We start from the raw sequence: 18,265 nt of genomic DNA on the forward strand, positions 1-18,265 counted from the left end.
ATGTATGAAAACAGGGGTGCCTGAGTGGCTCAGTTGGTTAAGCGTCTGCCTTCGGCTCAGGTCGTGATCCCAGGGTCCTGGGATCGAGCCCCACGTCGGGCTCCCTGCTCAGCAGGAAGCCTGCTTCTCCCTCTCCCACTCCCCCTGCTTGTGTTCCCTCTCTTGCTGTGTCTCTGTCAAATAAATAAATAAAATCTTAAAAATAAATAAAGTTGCCCCCTAGCCTGTACTCTGCCTCTAAGTATTTCCTTCAAAGCACTAGTCAGTCACACATGGAACTTTCAAAAATGAATTGATCTGAGCCCAGAGACTATGTTCTTTGCTGAAGAGCCGGCCTCATGCTCAACACACAGCAGATGCTTTTCTGGAAGAGGGGCCAAGGAAAGGAAGGGTGGGCTCCCAGCTTCATGTGGTCTCCTCCTGCCCCTCAGCCACCCAGGACGGCTGGGGTCTGTCCCCAAGGCCAGGCCCTCCTCGTCTCCTGGCCGTGGTCCACCCAACGCCTCCCTCCTCACCTGCTTGACTGCTACCGGGCTCTGCTGGGCTTTCGCTCTCCCCAAAGCCTTCCAGGGCCCTCGTGGGCTGGGTCAGAGCCCCTCTCTGCTCCCCGAGCCCCCCCGGGAGTCCCCATCCCTGCACTCGTCACCCTGCGGCTCATCTGGCCAGACCACCAGCTCCTGGAGGGCAGGACCCCACCTGGCTCCCCAGCTTCTGTTCTATAAATGCACTGAAGATAAATCAAGGCTGGGCGAGCGGGGCATTGACTCCAGTCCACCAGGAAGCTGCCCAGGACGAAGCTCCTGTGTTGGAAACTTCTGACCCAAGACAAGCTCCCTTTAAGAAGAAAAAGTCCCAGGTGGGCCCCCTCCCAGCCCCTCTTGAGGCCCTCACTTCAGAGCCGCCCTTCCCAGGACCATCGGCCACAGTCAAGGCTGTCTAGCCCCGGGCAGGTGTGGGAGCTCCCGGCCATCCCTCTGATCAGATGCCCTGGGGCTAGGGCTGTCACTGATGGGGACCAGAAGCCCTCCTCTCTGAGGGAGTTCAGCAAATCAATGGTGCAACAAGACGTGGCATGGTGTGGGGGGAGGGGCACCGGCTGAACCTACTTGAGGGAAGCCATTTACAGTCACCAATATCCGTCTGCGTGCTGACGATTAATGCGCTCCTGCCCTTCAGAACGGTTCTCTTTTCATTAAAGTTGTCCCCATGGGGCCTCGGCTTGGCAACACTTTCCCAGCTGTTGGTTGGAGCTGTTGTAAGCGCCCAAGTTGAACAAGACGGCACGACTTTAAAAGTAATTCAGATGTTTTATAAAAGTTGACATTGTCCCCGCCGCCAACTGGGGCCGGATTAGACCCCGAAATCTGAGTTTGGGCACAGAATTTAGATATCATCTGGGTCATGATTCAACACAGAAAACACGAGGCCATTCTGGCTCCATCACCGTTAGCTCCGGGACCTTGTGTCTCTGTGCCCCAGCATCCTCACCTGCAAAATGGGGCTAATCATGCTTGCCTACAGAAGCTGTGAGGGCTGAACGGGATGAGAGAAGGTGAAACCCTTAGCACGGAGTCTGGGGGTGCATTCCGTGTTCCGTAAATACGAGTAGCAGGGGTTGTTGATCTTTTTAATGTTGAGGTGATGCAGGATAATGGAAAGGGGAGTGACTTTGAAGTTAGGTATTTTGTAGCGTGACTTTGCACCCATGATTTCTCCGGGCCTCACTTTCTCCGTCTTTAAAATGGGGGTAAGAATGTCTATCCCACACTGATGTTGTGACGATTAAATAAAATCATGTGCATAAAACGACTGGTGATGGGGCTGGTGGATTTTGCGGTATTTTAGAGATAAGGGGAACCAGGCCCGGAGAGGGCAATGTCATTCCCAAAGCCACACAGGGTGTGTTCTTGAAGATGACCTCACTGGGGCTCTTACCCTAGAGTTCATGGGCCCCTAAAAGTTCCGGGAGTGAGTTAAAGGGTCCCAGAAGGCAGAGTTGTGATGTTTTGTATATCTCCTCTGGGGAAAGTGTCAACTGTTTATTAGATTCTCAGAGTGGCCGTGGTCTCCAAAAGTTATAAGAACTGCTGTTCTAATTTAACCCCCTTCACTTCACAGCTGGAGAAACTACAAGTGCCAGAGAGAGCAAGTCCACGGCAAGTTAGAGACAGGCCGGATTTCCACAGGGAATGAGCCCCTCCCTCCTGCAGGAAGCCTGGGGGTGTCTAATGCGGGAGACACAGGACCCATGGAGACGGTCCTGATCTCAGCTCTCAGAATTTTTTAAACTCCGTTCACATCCATTCACATCCCCTTGTAGGTGCTGTAGCATCTTGGTTCCTAGAGGTTCTCGGGGGAGTCATGTTTTGGGCGAACTTGGGCAGGGATCCTGCATTTTTGCGGGGTGAAGCAGGCAGCCCCACCCTGCTCAATGGTCAGCGTTTACTGACCACACTGGGAGTGGGACGAGGGGGCAGGAGGGGTCTCCAGCTTGGGTGGCAGAGGATTCAGGAGGGGCGAGGCACTTGTTAGAAGTGGGTGATGAGTGTGAGGTGCCTGTGGGACCCTAAGGAGGGGAAGCCCTCCGAGAAAGCAAGCTCATGCTCGCCGCTCCCCTCCCCCGCCCATCACTCTCCTCCCCACTCCTTCACCCCAACCCCGTCCCTCAGGGTCCTGACTTGCTGACAAGGCTGGCACGTTCTTGCTTTGCTTGCTTTGGGTTGCTACCCGAGTTTCTGATCTGATCTCACATGTCTTTGCTGCCACCCAGGATTCACGCCAAGGGCCCCTCTCCAGGACACACAAGCGTTGGGTTTTCTGCTTCCAAACTAACCTGAGTTCCCAGCCTTAGCCCCCTCATTTTTTAATCCATAAAGCGGCTTCTGCAAATAATAGCACACACCACCAGGTCTGATTAATTAACTGCACAAAAATGATGGGGAAACCAGTGAAGGAGATAATTATGCAAAACAGAAAGTGTCAGATTTACTACGCTCGTTCTTTCTTCCCCTCTGCACGCTGAGGACCGAGGGGGGTGCTCTGGTTTCCCTGGCGCTTACTTGGTGAATGAGCTCCCCCCTACCAACAAATCCTGCTCACAAAAGGTCAGAAGGGAGGGAGGCAGGCAGGAGGTAGGACAGAGGTGGGGGTTGTGGGGGAAGGTGTTCGCAATGAGAGCAGGACACACCTGAAGGGAGGAACCTCCGCCCATTCCCAGGTGTGCTTGCTAACGGATCCCCCTCCCAGCCGGCCCTAATCTTCTGGGGGAGACGTGGCAATAAAGCCCTTCACGTCCATTTCTTCTTTGTCTCATTCTACTTCTCCCTGTCTTACTCCATCCTTTCTCCCCCTGAGATGGTAGAGCTGGGGTTGAGGTGGAAGTAGACAGAGCAGACATTTTGGCCGAATTCCCAGACCTGCTTTGGCTGGCCCTCGGAGATAGAGAAGTTCTGGGGGCGCATGAGGCCCCCCCGCCGCCTCCTGGCTGCGGGGATCATGGGGCACTGGGGCCTCACTGATTCCCTGTATCTCCATCTTTCTACGGGGAGGCCTGGCCCAGAGCGGGACTGGGATGCACCTGGCCCCCCTTGGCCGGTGGCATTCCTGGGCACACCCCACCATCCCCCATCCCTGGCTCAGCCTGCAGTGTCCATTCGCCCCCACCGTGTGATCTGGAGGTCTCGGGGTGGACTCTTCTCCCTTCTCCCTGGAGGCGCGACCCGAGTGGGGTGCCCGGGCGTGCCGACCCACCTCCTGCCCGCCTCGGCGTCGCGGTAGTCCTCGATGGCCAGCCGGAGTTTGCGTCGGTGCAAGGAGCTGCACACGCCCAGACCCAGCTCCAGGTCCTCGTCACTCAGGCTCAGCAGCACCTGCTCCGCAGGAAGGTGAGGACTGAGCTCCCGGAAGGGGGAGTGGGGTGGGCAGCCGAGGCTGCCAGGACCTGCTGCTGGCTGTGGCTGAGCCCCGGGCGGGGGGGGGTCTGCTAGCATGAGGCTGGACCCCAGCGCCCGCCCGTCTCCCTGCCCATCCTTCTCTGCAGTCCGGGCAGAGCACTTAGTGCAGCTCTGCTCCAGGAGGGGAGCGGAATCACATCCTGGCCAGTAGAGCCTCTAGCCCAGTCCTGCCCCACTTCAGTCAGGTACGGGCAGGTTAGGCCCAATTTAAAGATGCAAAAGCTGAGACTCAGAGGGCTATGTGCCTTGCCGGGGAGACATGATGATTTACTGTGGACACTGGATCCTGAACCCAGTACGGCTGGCTCCTAGAATACATCTCCTCCTCACCCCGGGATTGGGGGGCGGGGCTGAGGTGGAGCAGGCCAGCTCTGGGTTGGTAAAGTTCACAGGAGGGAGAGGGGGCATTGCCGCTGGGATCCTGGAGGGGCCCTACCTTCCCGCTCTTCACGTTCTCCGCACAGGCCTTGACGTACATGGGCATGGCCATGACCACCTCCAGCCAGGCCTGGACAGTGCCAGCCTTCCAGTGGGACATGGGGGTGGTCCTGACCAGCTCCACCTGCTGCAGCCGGTCCATCTGCTCCTCGCCCTCCGACAGGCTGAGGCTCTGCCGCGTGGGGCTGCACTGGCTGTCGGAATCTGCAACACACAATTGCAAACTTGGTGGGAAGATGGGGAGGGGGCTGAGGGGGGAGCTGAGGCGGGGTGGGGGACTGGGCAGGCTGCACTCCCAGGGTGCAGGAGGAGGGCGGGGATGTCTCCCCCTCTCGCATTTCTTCTTTCCAAAATCAAAATGGCTTTTGTTTTGTTTTGCTGCCCCTCCCCCATTACAAGAGTAATCTGTCCCCCCACCCCCTCCCCGACAAAAGAACAGACTTTTTAAAACTTAATCCAACAAAGAATGAAAATAAAACAAAGTGAAAATCGCCCCAAATCCCACGCCACCCAGAGACAGCAGCTGTTAGTTTTAGTTAAATATTCTTTGGGATACACAAATGCCCGTGCTTCCAAACACACACACACCCACGCTTCCAAGCACACCCAGACCCATGCGTAGACACAACGCTCTCCGTTTCGTAATACGCCGTTCTCGTTTACACCATGGAGGACATCCTTCCATCTCCGTAGAGATCTGTGCTATCTTTTGACGGCACAGGATTCATCAGAGGATGCTTTCTCATTTATCTCGCCTGCCTCCTGTTGATGGGCATGGGCTGTTCCCCATTTTTCGCTATTGTAATCAATACAGTGGCAGTCATCTCTGGGTGACTGGGTGATTTATTTTCTTAGGATACACGGAGCCTCAGCTCCATTCCTTAACACACCGAAACCTGTTTCCGGAGTAGCCCCTCATAGATGAAAATGTCTATCCCCCAGCATTTCCCATCCCTACTCTTCAATCCATGGTCGGACACACCTGATGAACGGACCGGGTTCAGGGCGAACTTGACTGAGATGGAAAGTCTCTTTCTCTAAAGTAGGGTTAAATCAACGCCCACACAAACTCAATACCACGAGAAATGACAAGTATTAAAAAAAGAAGCCTGGTTAGAAAGGACCCTGCCAATACTGTACGTTGTAAATTATAACGATGTAAAAAACGCTTATCCATCAAATCGGGCATGTGGTTACAACAATGTGTGTGAAGTCACACAGATATTTACAGTTACTGAGCTTGGGTGCCAGGAAGAATGAGCTTAATTTCCTCTTGCTATACTTTTGTGTATCATCAAAGTTCCACAATAAACATGCATACATTTATAACAAAAATTGGAAAAATTAAGTAGGAAGCAGTACAAGTGGTTATTGATGGGAGTTCGTCTGAATGAACGATGTCCCATTCATATATTAGAATATATGTGATTAATGAGAAATGTGTCACTGGAGAATACTTTTAACATGGGAAAATGTTCATAATCTACTGCCAAGCAAAAAAGGACAGTACAAGACAGCGGGTACAACGTAATCCCAACTGTTTTTTTAAAATGATACGTACACGATTCTACGATGTAGAACTCTAATTGTGTGTATATATGTATATTTATACATTTATACATATACTAGTTGGATAAATGTTAAAAGTCTGCGTCTGGGAAGGGGTGAGGGTTAATTGTGTGTGAGCGTGTGTGTGTGATTGTTTTGTGCGTGAGTGTGCACATGTGAGTGTGCAAGGGTATTTGCGAGTGTGTGCACACTTTCCTGTGTCCCAGGTTTCCTGCATTGAGGTACGTTATTTTTGAAATGGACACATAGAAATCTTTTCCTAGTGACAAGGCTCCTCTCCCCAGTTCCTTCACCCCTCCCCTGCCCCTGCCATATAAACTCTTTGGAAACAGCTGTATCTGCTTGGGGGCCATACACGCATCCAGCTCTGCCAAAACCTTTCTCCCCAACGCCGGGGGCCTCTAGCTGCTCAGCCAAGAGCCCTTGGAAGCCCGCGGCTGCTGGCCAGGAGGATGCCACCCCTGGTCCAGCAGGGCACTGGGCAGAGCGACCTAACTCAGGGTGGGCAGCCACGATGCCTCATGCCTCCATTTCCAACACCCTAAGGTTGGCATCATGCCTCCCTGCCACCTGCCTCCTTCCCAGGACTGCTCTGGGGACTCCATGACTGGGGATGCTGGGTAGGTGCAAGGCCTCTTCCCTGCCCCCAGAGAAACGGCAGATGGCACAGAGCACCACAAGCAGGTCGCTGGTCTGACCGCGTGTTGCCATGACGCCCGGGAATGTGGAACCAGCAGCTTCCTCTGCAGCCCTCCGTGGGGGCCCCCGAGTTTCTGCCTGGTGAGACAGCTGCCTGTCCCCAGCCTCGGTGTCCCTCCTGCTGGTCCCTGGCTCCCCAGGACAGGTTTGGCTTGCAGGGAAGCCTTTCTGATTGGGTCCTACAGGTGTGAACCTCTGGCACACAACGTGGGTGTGTCCTCCCTGGCTTGGAAAGAGCTGAGAGTCTCTGTGCTGTTCCTGTGGCTGAGTCCTGTCTCTGTCACCTGCTTCTGGGAAGATGAGAGACAAATGTCACCACATCTGGTTACCTGAAATTCCAAGACACGGCCCGTGTTGTCCATTTGGACTGGGCCTGTGGAAAGAGGCTTTGGAGTTGAACAGCTCTTGGCTCTGGGCCAATTTCTTGACCTCTTAAAGTCACAGTTTTCCCATCTATAAAATGGGTATAATAATAATACTCTCTACCTCCCAGGTTCACGACTAGTATACATTCTGAATGTGAAGCGATAGTAGGCACTCAGTACTTGCCTCAGTCCCGCTGCCTTCCTGGGATGAAACGTGGCTTGAGTTCAGCTTAGGTGCTTAGGGGTCCCCCACCTGGGCAGAAGTGCATCGTCCCAGCAGGACTCCCACCTGATCCAGGTGGGAGAGGCGGGGCTCCCTGTGAGGTGAGGGTGGGCTTGTCTATCCCATGCCCCGGGGCGGGGGCGGCGCTTGGCTAGGCCTCCCCAAGTAAAGGCTATAAGTGTGGCAAGGGAAGGAGGAAGGAGACAGGCAGCAAAAGTCAGAGAGAGAGAGAGTTGGAGAGAGAGACTCAAAGAGCAAGGCTTCGGCAGGGAAATAGGGCCACAGAAACAACAAAGACATGAAGAGAATCAGGAAGAAGGAGAGAATGAGTGGAGGGTGGGGAGGGAATGACAGATAAGGGGACAAAGAGAAAAGCAAACTTCCTGGCGTGTGCGTTTTCCTGAGTGTGTGAGTACGTGTGGGTCAGTCTGTAGCTCACAGGCCTCAGGCCGGTGAGGAGAGCTGGCTTTCAACTCACATTCCTTAGGGCGCCCAGGCTCGAGGACTGCCAGAGGCCGAGCTGGGGTCCCATGAGCAAACCACACATTCTGGTTTCTGAAGAAAGACAGCCATTCACCACCCCACTCCTTCAGCACCCCCTTCCCCCACCTCGCCACCCAGGACTGAGCTCCAAGTCGACACTGCAGAAGGCCTGAAGAGGGGGGCGTCTTTGGGGTCATAAACCATTAATTAAAGGCAATTTCTAAAATGCAGGCATTATGGTGCCAGATTTTATGTCTGGGATTCCATCAATCCTCGCTTTTATTTCCCCTCTGTCTCAGCCCTACGAGTGAGAATAACTCACATTTATAGTCAAGCAGTGAGTTAGAGAGGCCGGCTGAACCCCTTATCAGAGTCTGAGGGGGTGTCGCCAAGAGACCCGTCAGTCTGGATCCTTCCGAACACCGGGAGGACCGAGGCTGACTCTGGAAGAAGAGGTTCTACCTTCTCCCACCAGATGGATTGTCTGGTCCCAAGAACCTAAAATATTTACTCTCTGGTCTGTTACAGAAAATGCTTTACAGAAACCGTGAAGTTCTGAGGTTGGCACTGGAATATGAGAGACCTGGGTTTGAACGCCGGCTCTTCTGCTTCTCTTGGGCAAGTGTTTTGAATGTTCTCAGCCTCACTTTTACCATCTATGAAATGGGATGATAATAATGTCTAATCTCACAGGTCTAAGTGAGGACTGAATGAGGTGATGTATGATGGTCTAAGTGCTCAGCATACAGAGGGTGCTCAGGGGCTGAGTGGGGGCCTCTGTCCTCTGTAGGCTCCTATCACTTGCAGTCTAACCGGCTCTGTCCAGGAGGGTAGCCACAAGCCACACGTGGCCATTGACCACCTATTATGTGGCTCGTCCACACTGAGAAGCCTCTACAGTGTAAAATATACACTGAATTTTGAAGACTTTGTCCAAAAAAAGAAGAAAAAGTAATCTCAATAATTTTTATATTGATCACATCTTGAAACGATAATATTTGGGGTATATTGGGTTAAATCAAATATATTATTAAAATTCATTTCACCAGTTTTTACTTTTTAACGTGTCTACAAAAAAATCTAAAATTACGTATGTGGCTCGTATGATCTCTTTCCTGCACAGAGCTGCATTAGACAGAAGGTTTTGTTCGTTTTCTCATTGCCTTTCCCCACTTTTGTTGGTCTGGAAGTGAAGCACCCGATTTCTCTGCTTTTGGTTCAGTGGTTCTCAAAGTGGGGCCCCTGGGCCAGTAGCATCAGCAACACCTGGGAACTGGTTAGCGATGCAGATTCTAGGAGCCCACCACAGCGTTCCTGCAGCAGAAGCTCTGAGGGGTGGGTCCAGTAATCTGTATTTTAACAAGCCTCCCAGGTGATTCTGATGGGTGCTGAATTCTAGAACCATTCTTTAACTTACCATATGTATTTAACTTCACAAAACCTAGGGTTAAGCAATATCTTAATGCTCTGTCCTAAATAGTGAGCTATCGAAACATCCTGATCACTCTTTCTGACTTACAACCTACCGTGTCGATTATTTTAATTCTGTCCTTTAAAAAACCCACAATTTTAGACATTGTCATCGTGATTATTTTACCTTGATAATATTTGCTTAAAGTAATTTCCCTACACGTTAAGCACGTAGTTCATCACTTCTTCTTGTGCCTCAGACCTAACTTCTAGGATAATTTTTCTTATTCCTGAAGAACATGATTTAAAAATTCCTCTGATTAAGTATTTTTTTGGTGGTAAGCTCCTACAGCTTTTATCTGAAAAAAGCCTATGTTTCCCCCTTGTCCTTCAAAGAGCTTTGCTGGGTACACAGTTTTAGGCTGATGGTCATTTCCTCCTGGCACCTCGAGGACATTGTTCCACTATCTTCTGTCTTCCTTTTTGCTAAAGAGAAGGCAGCTGCTGGCCCAACTGTTCTTTGGTTAGCTCCTTTTAAGATTTCCTCTCTGTCTTTGGTGTTCTGCAGTTTCATTATGATGTGGCTACAGGTGGATTTCTTCTTATTCTGACTGATATACATTGTGCTTCCCGTATCGATGGGTTTATTTTTGGAATATTCTCAACCATTACCTCTTAAAATATGACCTCTTCTCCATTCTTTTTTATTTTTTAAAGATTTTCTTTATTTATTTGTCAGAGAGAGACAGTGAGCACAAGCAGGGGGAGTGGCAGGCAGAGGGAGAAGCAGGCTATGCACTGAGCTGGGAGCCCGAAGTGGGACTCGACCCCAGGACCCTGGGATCATGACCTGAGCCGAAGGTGGGCACTTAACCGACTGAGCCACCCAGGCACCCTGCTTTATTGACTTTTAATGAATTCAAATACAGGTTTACATTGCCACACGTGGCTAATGGCTGGTGTGGTAGACCAGAAAGCTCTGATTTCCCCTCATGCTTTCCATCAACTTATTTCTCTGCATTGCATTCTGGGTAATTTCCTTAGATCTGTTTTCCATTTTTAAAATTCTCTCTTCAGCAGTTTACTCTGCTGTTTAACCCATCTTTGGATTTGATTTGATATGATTTGATTTACTTATTTTTTTAAGTAGGCTCCATGCCCAGTGTGGAGCTCAAGGAGGGGCTTGGACTCTTGACCCTGAGATCAAGACCTGAGCTGAGATCAAGAGTCAGACACTTAACTGACCAAGGCACCCAGGTGCCCCTGGGTTTTATTTTTTTAATGTTACTAACTACATACTTCTAAAAGTTCTATTTAGTTCTTTTCCAAGTTCACCTGGTCTTTTCAGATAGTCTCTTGTTCTTTGCTCATGTTTATGACTTCATCTTAAATTTTTTTAAGTATTACATACATATTCACTTATATTTGGTATATTGGTAAGTATGTATCTGAAAAGGCCTTGGAGGGTCTAAATTTGCTATATTTCTCTGTGGACTCTCATGCATGCTGAACTCAGATTTGATCTTATGGGAATCTCTAGGGTTTAAATCCAGAGAGGATTTCTGTGACCTGCCAGGGTGGGAGTGGGGAGGGAGGGGGGATGGTACCTGGTAGCAGGGACCACTTTATTCCTGTTAGAGAGACCTGGGAGAACGAGAGACCACAGGCTCTGTTCCTTCGCTTTGCCACTCCCCAGCGTTTACTTCCCTGCCCACAGTCCTGACATCAGCATCTGTCCCCAGGACAGACCCCAGGTGTCACACTTGGTTATCGCTCACTGCTCCTGTTCTGGTCTTAGCTCACAGCTTTTTAGTTTTGGATAGGGGCAACTTGGGGGTTCCCCTTACTTTTGGTGAGGCCAGAGATAAATTAAAAAGTGTGTTTTATTTTATTTTATTTTATTTTATTTTTTAAATATTTTATTTATTTATTTGAGAGAGAGAGACACAGCGAGAGAGGGAACACAAGCAGGGGGAGTGGGAGAGGGAGAAGCAGGCTTCCCGCCGAGCGGGGAGCCCGATGCGGGGCTCGATCCCAGGACCCTGGGATCATGACCTGAGCCGAAGGCAGACGCTTAACGACTGAGCCACCCAGGCGCCCAAAGTGTGTTTTATTTTAGATTTAGCGGTCCCTCAGAGTCTGTCTTCCTCCACTTGGCCCCGAGAGGACATCCCTCTTGCTGTGTGCACTGTCCACCCTATGCTCTTCATGTTCTGCTGGGGGGGGGGTCTGTCCATCTGCCCTGTTACAAAGGGAGTTCCAAGGTCAGAGGCCAAGTCTATCCCTCTCTTTATCACCTGGGCCTGGTTCATGGTGAAGCTTAATGCCATCATTAAAAGCCCAAGTTATGGGAAAGGGACAGTCAATACAGTTTTGTTTTTGTTGTTGTTGTTTTAATTTGAATCTTCCCAGGGACCTCTTCTGCTCAACATCCATCACTGGCTCCCTGGATAAAGCCCAAGCTCCTCACACGACAAGGCTCTGTGTGACCCGGCCCTTTGCTGGCTTCTCCTCAGTCCCATGCCCCCTCCCCGGCCCCCTGGGCTTCTTGCACTTTCCCAGCACTCCTGGTCCCCTCCCCCATCTTGAATCTGTTGCACCTGCTGCTCTCTGCCTAGAAGTACCCCAGCTGCTGGCTTCTCTGCTTGGCGACCTCCTATGAAGCCTTCAGGCTCTATTGAAATGTTGCCTCTTCCAAGGACCCCTTCCCCAGTCCTCCCGCATAGGCCGGTCCCTGCCCCCCTGCACCACCTGCGTGTTCACACCTCCAACCTGCACGCATGCGCTCACAGTGTTCTCATTGCGCCAGGTCCTGTTCTCGCCTGCACTTCTCATGGCTGAAATCAAGGAACGGTCGTGGGATTATTCAGGGAGTGTGCCTCCCACTAGAGCGTAAACCCCATAAGGACAGGAGTGGGCCCCGTTTTTGCTACCTAGGTATCTCTGATGCCTAGCAAGGGCTCCATGTCTGCCTATCTCCGTGGTGTTGTTTCACCCACCATGGCCCATTTCAGTGACCAACAAGAGGCCACGGGACGTGGAGCGGGGCATCGGTGCGTGAGCATGTACGAGCCAGATCCTGCCCACCACTGCCCAGATGGAAGGCGCTCTATAGATTTTGGTTAAAAGCAGGCAGGCAGGAGAGGACGTAAGGAGGGAGGGAGCAGGCCTCTCCCTTCAGCCTCATCTTCCTTCCACCTCCTTTCCGGCCTCGTCAAGCTGCTTGTGGCCCCCACACGCACCACATGGTCTCCCTCCCTTTTCTTGGCCAATGGCAGGGCCTGGGGACCTCAGCACTACTGACTGACGTTTGGGACGGGCTCATTCTCTGTCGTGGGAGCTGTCTTGCGCAGCGTTAGGATGTTTCGGGGGCCTCTCTGGCCTCCACACACTAGACTCCAGTGAGCACACAGCTTGACTGCTCCCAGCACCCCAATCCTTCCGCCCGGGCCTCTCTCTTCTCAGATCGGCCCTGCTCGGGCAGCCAGCGCCAGTCCAAGCTCCCTGCCCTTGGGCAGTGGCAGGAAGCCCCCGTCAGCACTTCTCCAGCCAAAAGCTGAACTCTCATTTTTAAATTGCTGCATTATAATGTGAGGAAGTCACGTTTCCCGGCCCGGTAACAGCGCTGTGTTGGATAGAGATGCTTTGCTGGGGCCCCAGTCCCAGCTCCTGTGAGGTGTGTGCCAAAGACAGACCCTGGAGCACCGGATCGGACAACCCGGGTTCAAACGGCATCAGGTCACTGATGGGGTAGCTGCTGGGGTGACGGCAGGACCCCGGTGGGCCCGCCACCCACCCACACGGCCTGACCCCAGCGCCAAGCGGGCCCTTGGAGGCCCTGAGCTAACAAGCTGACCGCGCTCCCTTCCCCCCGTGTCCCTTAAAGTCCACCACACCGCAAAGCACATGGAGAAGTCCAGCCGAGTTCGGATTTTACCAGCCATCACTACTTTATGTGCTCAGAGAAAAATGTCACATGCGTCCCTTTCCCCTCACTGTTGGTGCTGCTGCCTGGCACGGTCCAGCCTAAGCTTGGGCTCATTGTGTCAACCGACCCGACAGGACCCCTGTCCTCAGCCTCAGGGGCCATCATCCCCCAGTCACCGCTTGCTGCCAGCCCCTCGGAGGACCTTCCCAGGAGGCAGGGGACTGATTTCCTGGAGTTGGCAAGGCTCCACCTCTCTGCACTCATGTCCCAGGTAGATGCTTGGCAACTAGTTCCTGATTTTATAGACTCAGGGGCAAGAGGTGAAGACGAGGTCCAGGGAAGGCAAGCAGACTGCTCTCCCATGACAACTACAGGATGCTTTAAAAATAGACACAGAAACTTTCCTTTTTCCTCCTTGCTAACCTGTCCTAATGCTGAAGAGTGCCCACATTTGGGAAGTCCTTCTTAGAGTCTGATCTGCAATTGAAATCTCTTCGCTCTTTTTGTTTACGCTGGGGGAGTATTCCAGCTGGGGCCCGGCCTCTGCCTGTATTCTCACTTCTAGTCCTCTTTGCCCATATGTTTTCCTGGCTGGCTTTTCCACCGCCAGGTGGGTCTGGAAGGTGAAGCAGAGGGGATCTTGGAGTGGAAGCTGAGGGCTGGAGAATGATTCTTCTCCTGGTGCCCCCATGGAGATAGTACGAGTTTGCATCTGGATGGCTCTTGGAGGGAGCTCCGGGTTGCTGGGGGCTTTGAGCACCCCGCTGTGCCTGGGGTCCCTGACTAGATTTTTGGCCCGGCCTCTTCCTGTCACCAACCCTCCCGGCTCCCCTATGGGCCTCAGGACCTCTCCGGTTCTTTCTGGCGTGGCTCAGCCTGCTTCCGTGAGCCCTGTGGACTGTGGTCATCGTGATGGTCTTGAGACACCGTGCATTTGCTTGCTGGCCCAGGGGGACCCCCCGCGAGTCAGAGCTGCAGACCTCTGGCTCAGGGCGAGCCACCTGGAGGCAATGCCTTCTATGGGGTCATCCTAAGCAGTTAATGCAGACTGACCAACCTCCCACCTCCTTCAAAATGCCTCCCAGCTGCCTGGAAATTTCCCACACCAGCGGTGAGCTACTTTGCTTCTTGCCCCAAGGCCAATTTAGGAAGAGCAAGGATGTTTATGAGCAATATTTCTTTAATGTCCTTCCAAATGAAGACAGAGCTTTGGTGAGGCTCATGGTCGGGCATTCTTCCAACCTAGATACCTACTGGAAATGTCCAGGAGAAAACTGGAGCTGGTCTTGGCTTTCTGGAAACGAGAGAACCAAGCCGCTCCGGCAGCTTTGCCTGCATGGAAGTGGTGTAGTGCCCTGCTGGACCCCAATTCCTATCCCGGTTCCCTCGCTTACTGTGTCTCCTTGGGCTATTTCTGTCTTTCTGTCTTTCCTGTCTGAGCTCAGTCTCCTCACCTGTAAGGTTGGGACAATAATCCCCACTTCATGCGATTTTGGTGAGGATACAGCAGGATAATTTATGTGGTCTCACGTTTACATCTGGGTCCTCAGCCTGAGCCCTAGGCCTGGCAGACAGGAAGTGGTCAGCCAGTGTTTGTTGAATGACTTACCGAGTATATGTCAAGGGCCTGCACTGGCCTGCCACTCGGTAAATGTCAGCAAGTCACGTCCTACTCTCCTCTGCCAGTTTTCATCACTCCCTTCCCCCCTGCAGAAGCCAGTCCTTGTCCTCAGTCCTCAGCCTGACACCCGCGCCACGTCCCTGGGTAGCTGTCTCCACGCCGGTGACCACACCTCCTCCGGGCATTTCTGGGAGATTGTGGAGTCGCCTTTGTCAGGCCCACCAGCACCTTCACCTCCCACCACTGTCTCCATCTCTGGGTCCCACAGAGGAGAGCCAGGAGAAATGGGGGTGTCACCTGGCTGGGCTCTCAGGCCACCGGCAGGCTGATCCCACGTCCGACTGCAGCCCTGGCCATGTGGGCCTCTGGGGGCCGGGTGGGCTCGGGATTCCTGTGCTGGCTCCAGAGTTTGGAGGGTTGGTGCTCCCTGCTAGTCTCCCAAATGCCCCAGGCTCTGGGCGCCCTGCTCTGGGTTCAGAGATGAGCGTGGTCTGCTGCTGCAGCGAGGGCAGGGCTGGAGAGCCCTCTGGTGAGGGAGGACACGTATCAAATTGAGATGGGCACCTACGGCCCGGCAGGGCCACACCACACTCTGATTGAGGGGAAAGGCAAGGACCCATACAGCTGGATGAGCCCACAGGGAGAATCTAGACCCGAGGTGGCAGAGCAGGTGGCCTGGAGACAAATTGGGGCCATGGAATGTTTTTCCCCTAAAGAACACTAATATTCTTAAAAAAAAAAAAAGAGTTGCCAATATAAGAATTCCAGTGTATTCCATAACACTTTTGGCTTCTCTTGAAAGATCGGGAGCTCTAGGAGCCCTGGAGCCCAGCAGGGCGCTCTTCCTTCGGTGGGGGCAGCCTGCAGCGCCCAGGCACCCACTTCCCTGACCCGCCTGGAGCCTCTGGGGTTGAGAAATAGTGGGAACGAGGCGGGTATGCGCGCAGCACGGTGCTGCCTCCCGAGAGTGTTCACGGAGGTGGGCCCGGTCATCACCCGCCACGCTCTGGGTGGTGCGGCCGCTAGAGCTGATCTAACACAGAGACGGTGAAAGGCATGCCAGCCTTCCTGCAAGGGAGCCCTCGTGACCGTGACCGTGACCGTGATGGCTAAGCTTGCTGGGTGCTTTACAGCCTGTGCGTGAGCAGGCCCATCGCACAGATGAGGACGGTGGAGCTCAGAAATGTCCATCGGTTGTGCACGCGGACACGGCCAGGCCCCAGAGCCTGTGTTTTGCGTCACTGGCCCACGTTTCCTCTCGTGGGAGTCTCTTGCCACACCGAGACGAGCAGCTGCCAGAGGCTGGACATTTGTCTCCACTTGCGATTTCATCTTTGCCCCAGGGGATAGGCCGTTTTGTTCCCATTTCATAGAGGGGAAAACTGAGGCTCAAAGGTCCTAAGCGAGTGGCTTAGGGTTGCACGGCTACGCGCTGGCTCTGGGATCACACCCAGAGATCTGGCTCCAAAGCCTGGGCTTTCCTCAACATCCCGCCCTGTGTTGCTTGCTTTTGACCGATCCTGCTGGGTTCAGGCTGTCCCTAAAATGCATCTGTGTTTCCTGCACCCACAGGAAGAGATGGAGGGAAACTGGCAACGGTTCACACACCCGAGTTGCGATTGGTGACCTGGCCTGTTATCTCCGACCCTTGGTTTGTAGACAGCCCTCACATTCCCTGTGGCGTGCAGAGAGCCTCCTGCCCTGTCACCACAGCACTGGTCCCTGCAGTGACAACTGTCAGAGGCAGTCTTCTCGCCTCTCCTTCCTGGCCTGCCTGCCCCCAACCACAGGCTCCGTGCCACCCCCAGAGACATCGGTGTCCTAACAAGGAAGGAGGCTGGCGCCATGTAGGCATGGAGCCCGTTGGCTGGACCCAGGGAAAGCGATGAGGCAGCTCAGAGCTGGTGGTGACAGGGCAGGTGGGGCCAGATGTCCCGGCAGCATGGTGTGCCCGTTCCTGTCCCTGCCCCAGGGCCCTGTGGCAATGGGCTCGGCCACTCTGTGTATACCTGGGACCTGGGACAGCAGCAAAATCAATATCCTGGGGCTGGCGTTTCTTAGCCAGTCTGCGGGGGCCCTTCCTTTTCTGCAGAGGCTACACACTGACTCGGGTTCTTTCTGAGCAAAGGGGATGCTCGGACAGAGAGAGGTCCAGACTCCACCTCGCCTTGCTCCTGGCTCACTTCTTAAGGCTCCTGGGAATCCTATATGAGCCTCAGGGACTTTCCAGGGCTCAACAATGTCAGAAGTGTGGTGTGCTTAGAGCTCTCCAAAGAATTGCTGACTTAGTGTCTCTAAGCACGGAATACGGGCTGAGGAGTCGCCCATTGCAACATGTCCCAGAGGGTGCTCTGTGGAACTAGGTACAAATGCATGGTTCTGCGGTCAGTTACGTTTGGGAAAATAAGTGGACAAAAGTGAGATATTTTCCTTCCCTGCAGAACTTGTTAGAGCCTTGATAAACGAATGTGTTGTATTCAGGATCTCTAAGGTTTAGAGACACAGCATTGTTTCCAAAACGATTGACCCAAGGATTTTTTTCCACCCCCGCCCCTGCTGAATCTTGTGGTCTGCAGCAGCTCAGAACACTGGCCTGGGAGTCAGGAGCCCTGGGGTCCCGAACCAGCTCAGCCACTGATGCCCTGCTTGACTGCGGGCAAGTCCCTTCCCATCTGTAACATGAGGGGAGTGGGCGAGAAGCCAAGAGCCCTGTCAGCTCTACACGTCCTGCGTCCTCTGGTCTTGTCCCTGAGCTGGTCCTGGCAGCTCGGGCGAGTTGCTGAACCTGCCCGGGCCTGCCTTCACACCTGTACTAAGGATCCTGCTCTGCCTCTCTCACAGGGCGGTGAGAGGCTGAGATGAGATCCCTGTCCTCATTGTCATTGTCATTGTCATCATCATTGTGGCTTATATTCACTGCTACCCAAGCTAAGCCTTTTATATGCAGTAACTCGTTTCTTCCTTGCAGCCACCCCTTGAGAGCGCCTTGCTGTCCCCAGTGTACACATCGGGAAACAAAGACCCTGCCAGGTTCAGTAACTTGCTTAAGGTTGCCAGGTAGTAAATGGTCAGGACTAAGGTTTGGACCCAGACAGTTTGCCCAGAAGCTACCCCCTTAACCTTGACCTTAATCTGCCCGGGAAAGAGCGTTGCAAGCTGCAAAGGGCTGTCCCCTGGGAGTAGTCTTGCTGTGGTTCATCTGGGGGCTGTGCTTGGCCTCCCGGGGAGGGGCTCTGGCCCTCCATTTGCAGGCTTTCCTGTTCTGCCAGGGTGAGGAGGGAAGAGACCTGGGCCAGCTGTCTCTGGTGCAGAGCAGGGGTGAGCAGGGCAGTCTGGGGTACCCTTGGGGAGTGGCTTTTCCACAATGGGGGGGGTGCAGGAGGAGGCCTGAGGCAGCTCATAGGATGCAGCTTAGATTTGACCTAACCCATGGGGGTCACACTGCCTTGGCATTGCGAACCCTTCATGCCAATGAGATCATATCTGTAAGAGAAATAAACTGGAGCTTTGCGGTGAAGGGCAGTGAGCGTGGTGGGGGAGGTGGCCTGGGGCAGGGACACCAGGGACTTGTAAGGC

At 53.2% G+C, this 18,265-nt stretch overlaps 1 protein-coding gene across 4 annotated transcripts in view; it reads right to left on the reverse strand.

Moving 5' to 3' along the window:
• KAZN (kazrin, periplakin interacting protein) overlaps positions 1 to 18,265 on the reverse strand; it is a 1,038,326-nt gene that overhangs the window by 16,181 nt on the left and 1,003,880 nt on the right. For all 4 annotated transcript variants that reach the window (XM_078073774.1, XM_078073773.1, XM_078073775.1 and 1 more), the window contains 2 exons: positions 4,390 to 4,595; positions 3,751 to 3,869 (listed from right to left, as the gene is read on the reverse strand). In XM_078073774.1, coding sequence (XP_077929900.1) covers positions 3,751 to 3,869; positions 4,390 to 4,595 — 325 coding nt within the window. The remainder of the gene's footprint in view (positions 1 to 3,750; positions 3,870 to 4,389; positions 4,596 to 18,265) is intronic.

This window comes from Halichoerus grypus, chromosome 5 (genome assembly GCF_964656455.1).
Source record: "Halichoerus grypus chromosome 5, mHalGry1.hap1.1, whole genome shotgun sequence".
Classification (NCBI taxonomy): Eukaryota; Metazoa; Chordata; class Mammalia; order Carnivora; family Phocidae; genus Halichoerus; species Halichoerus grypus.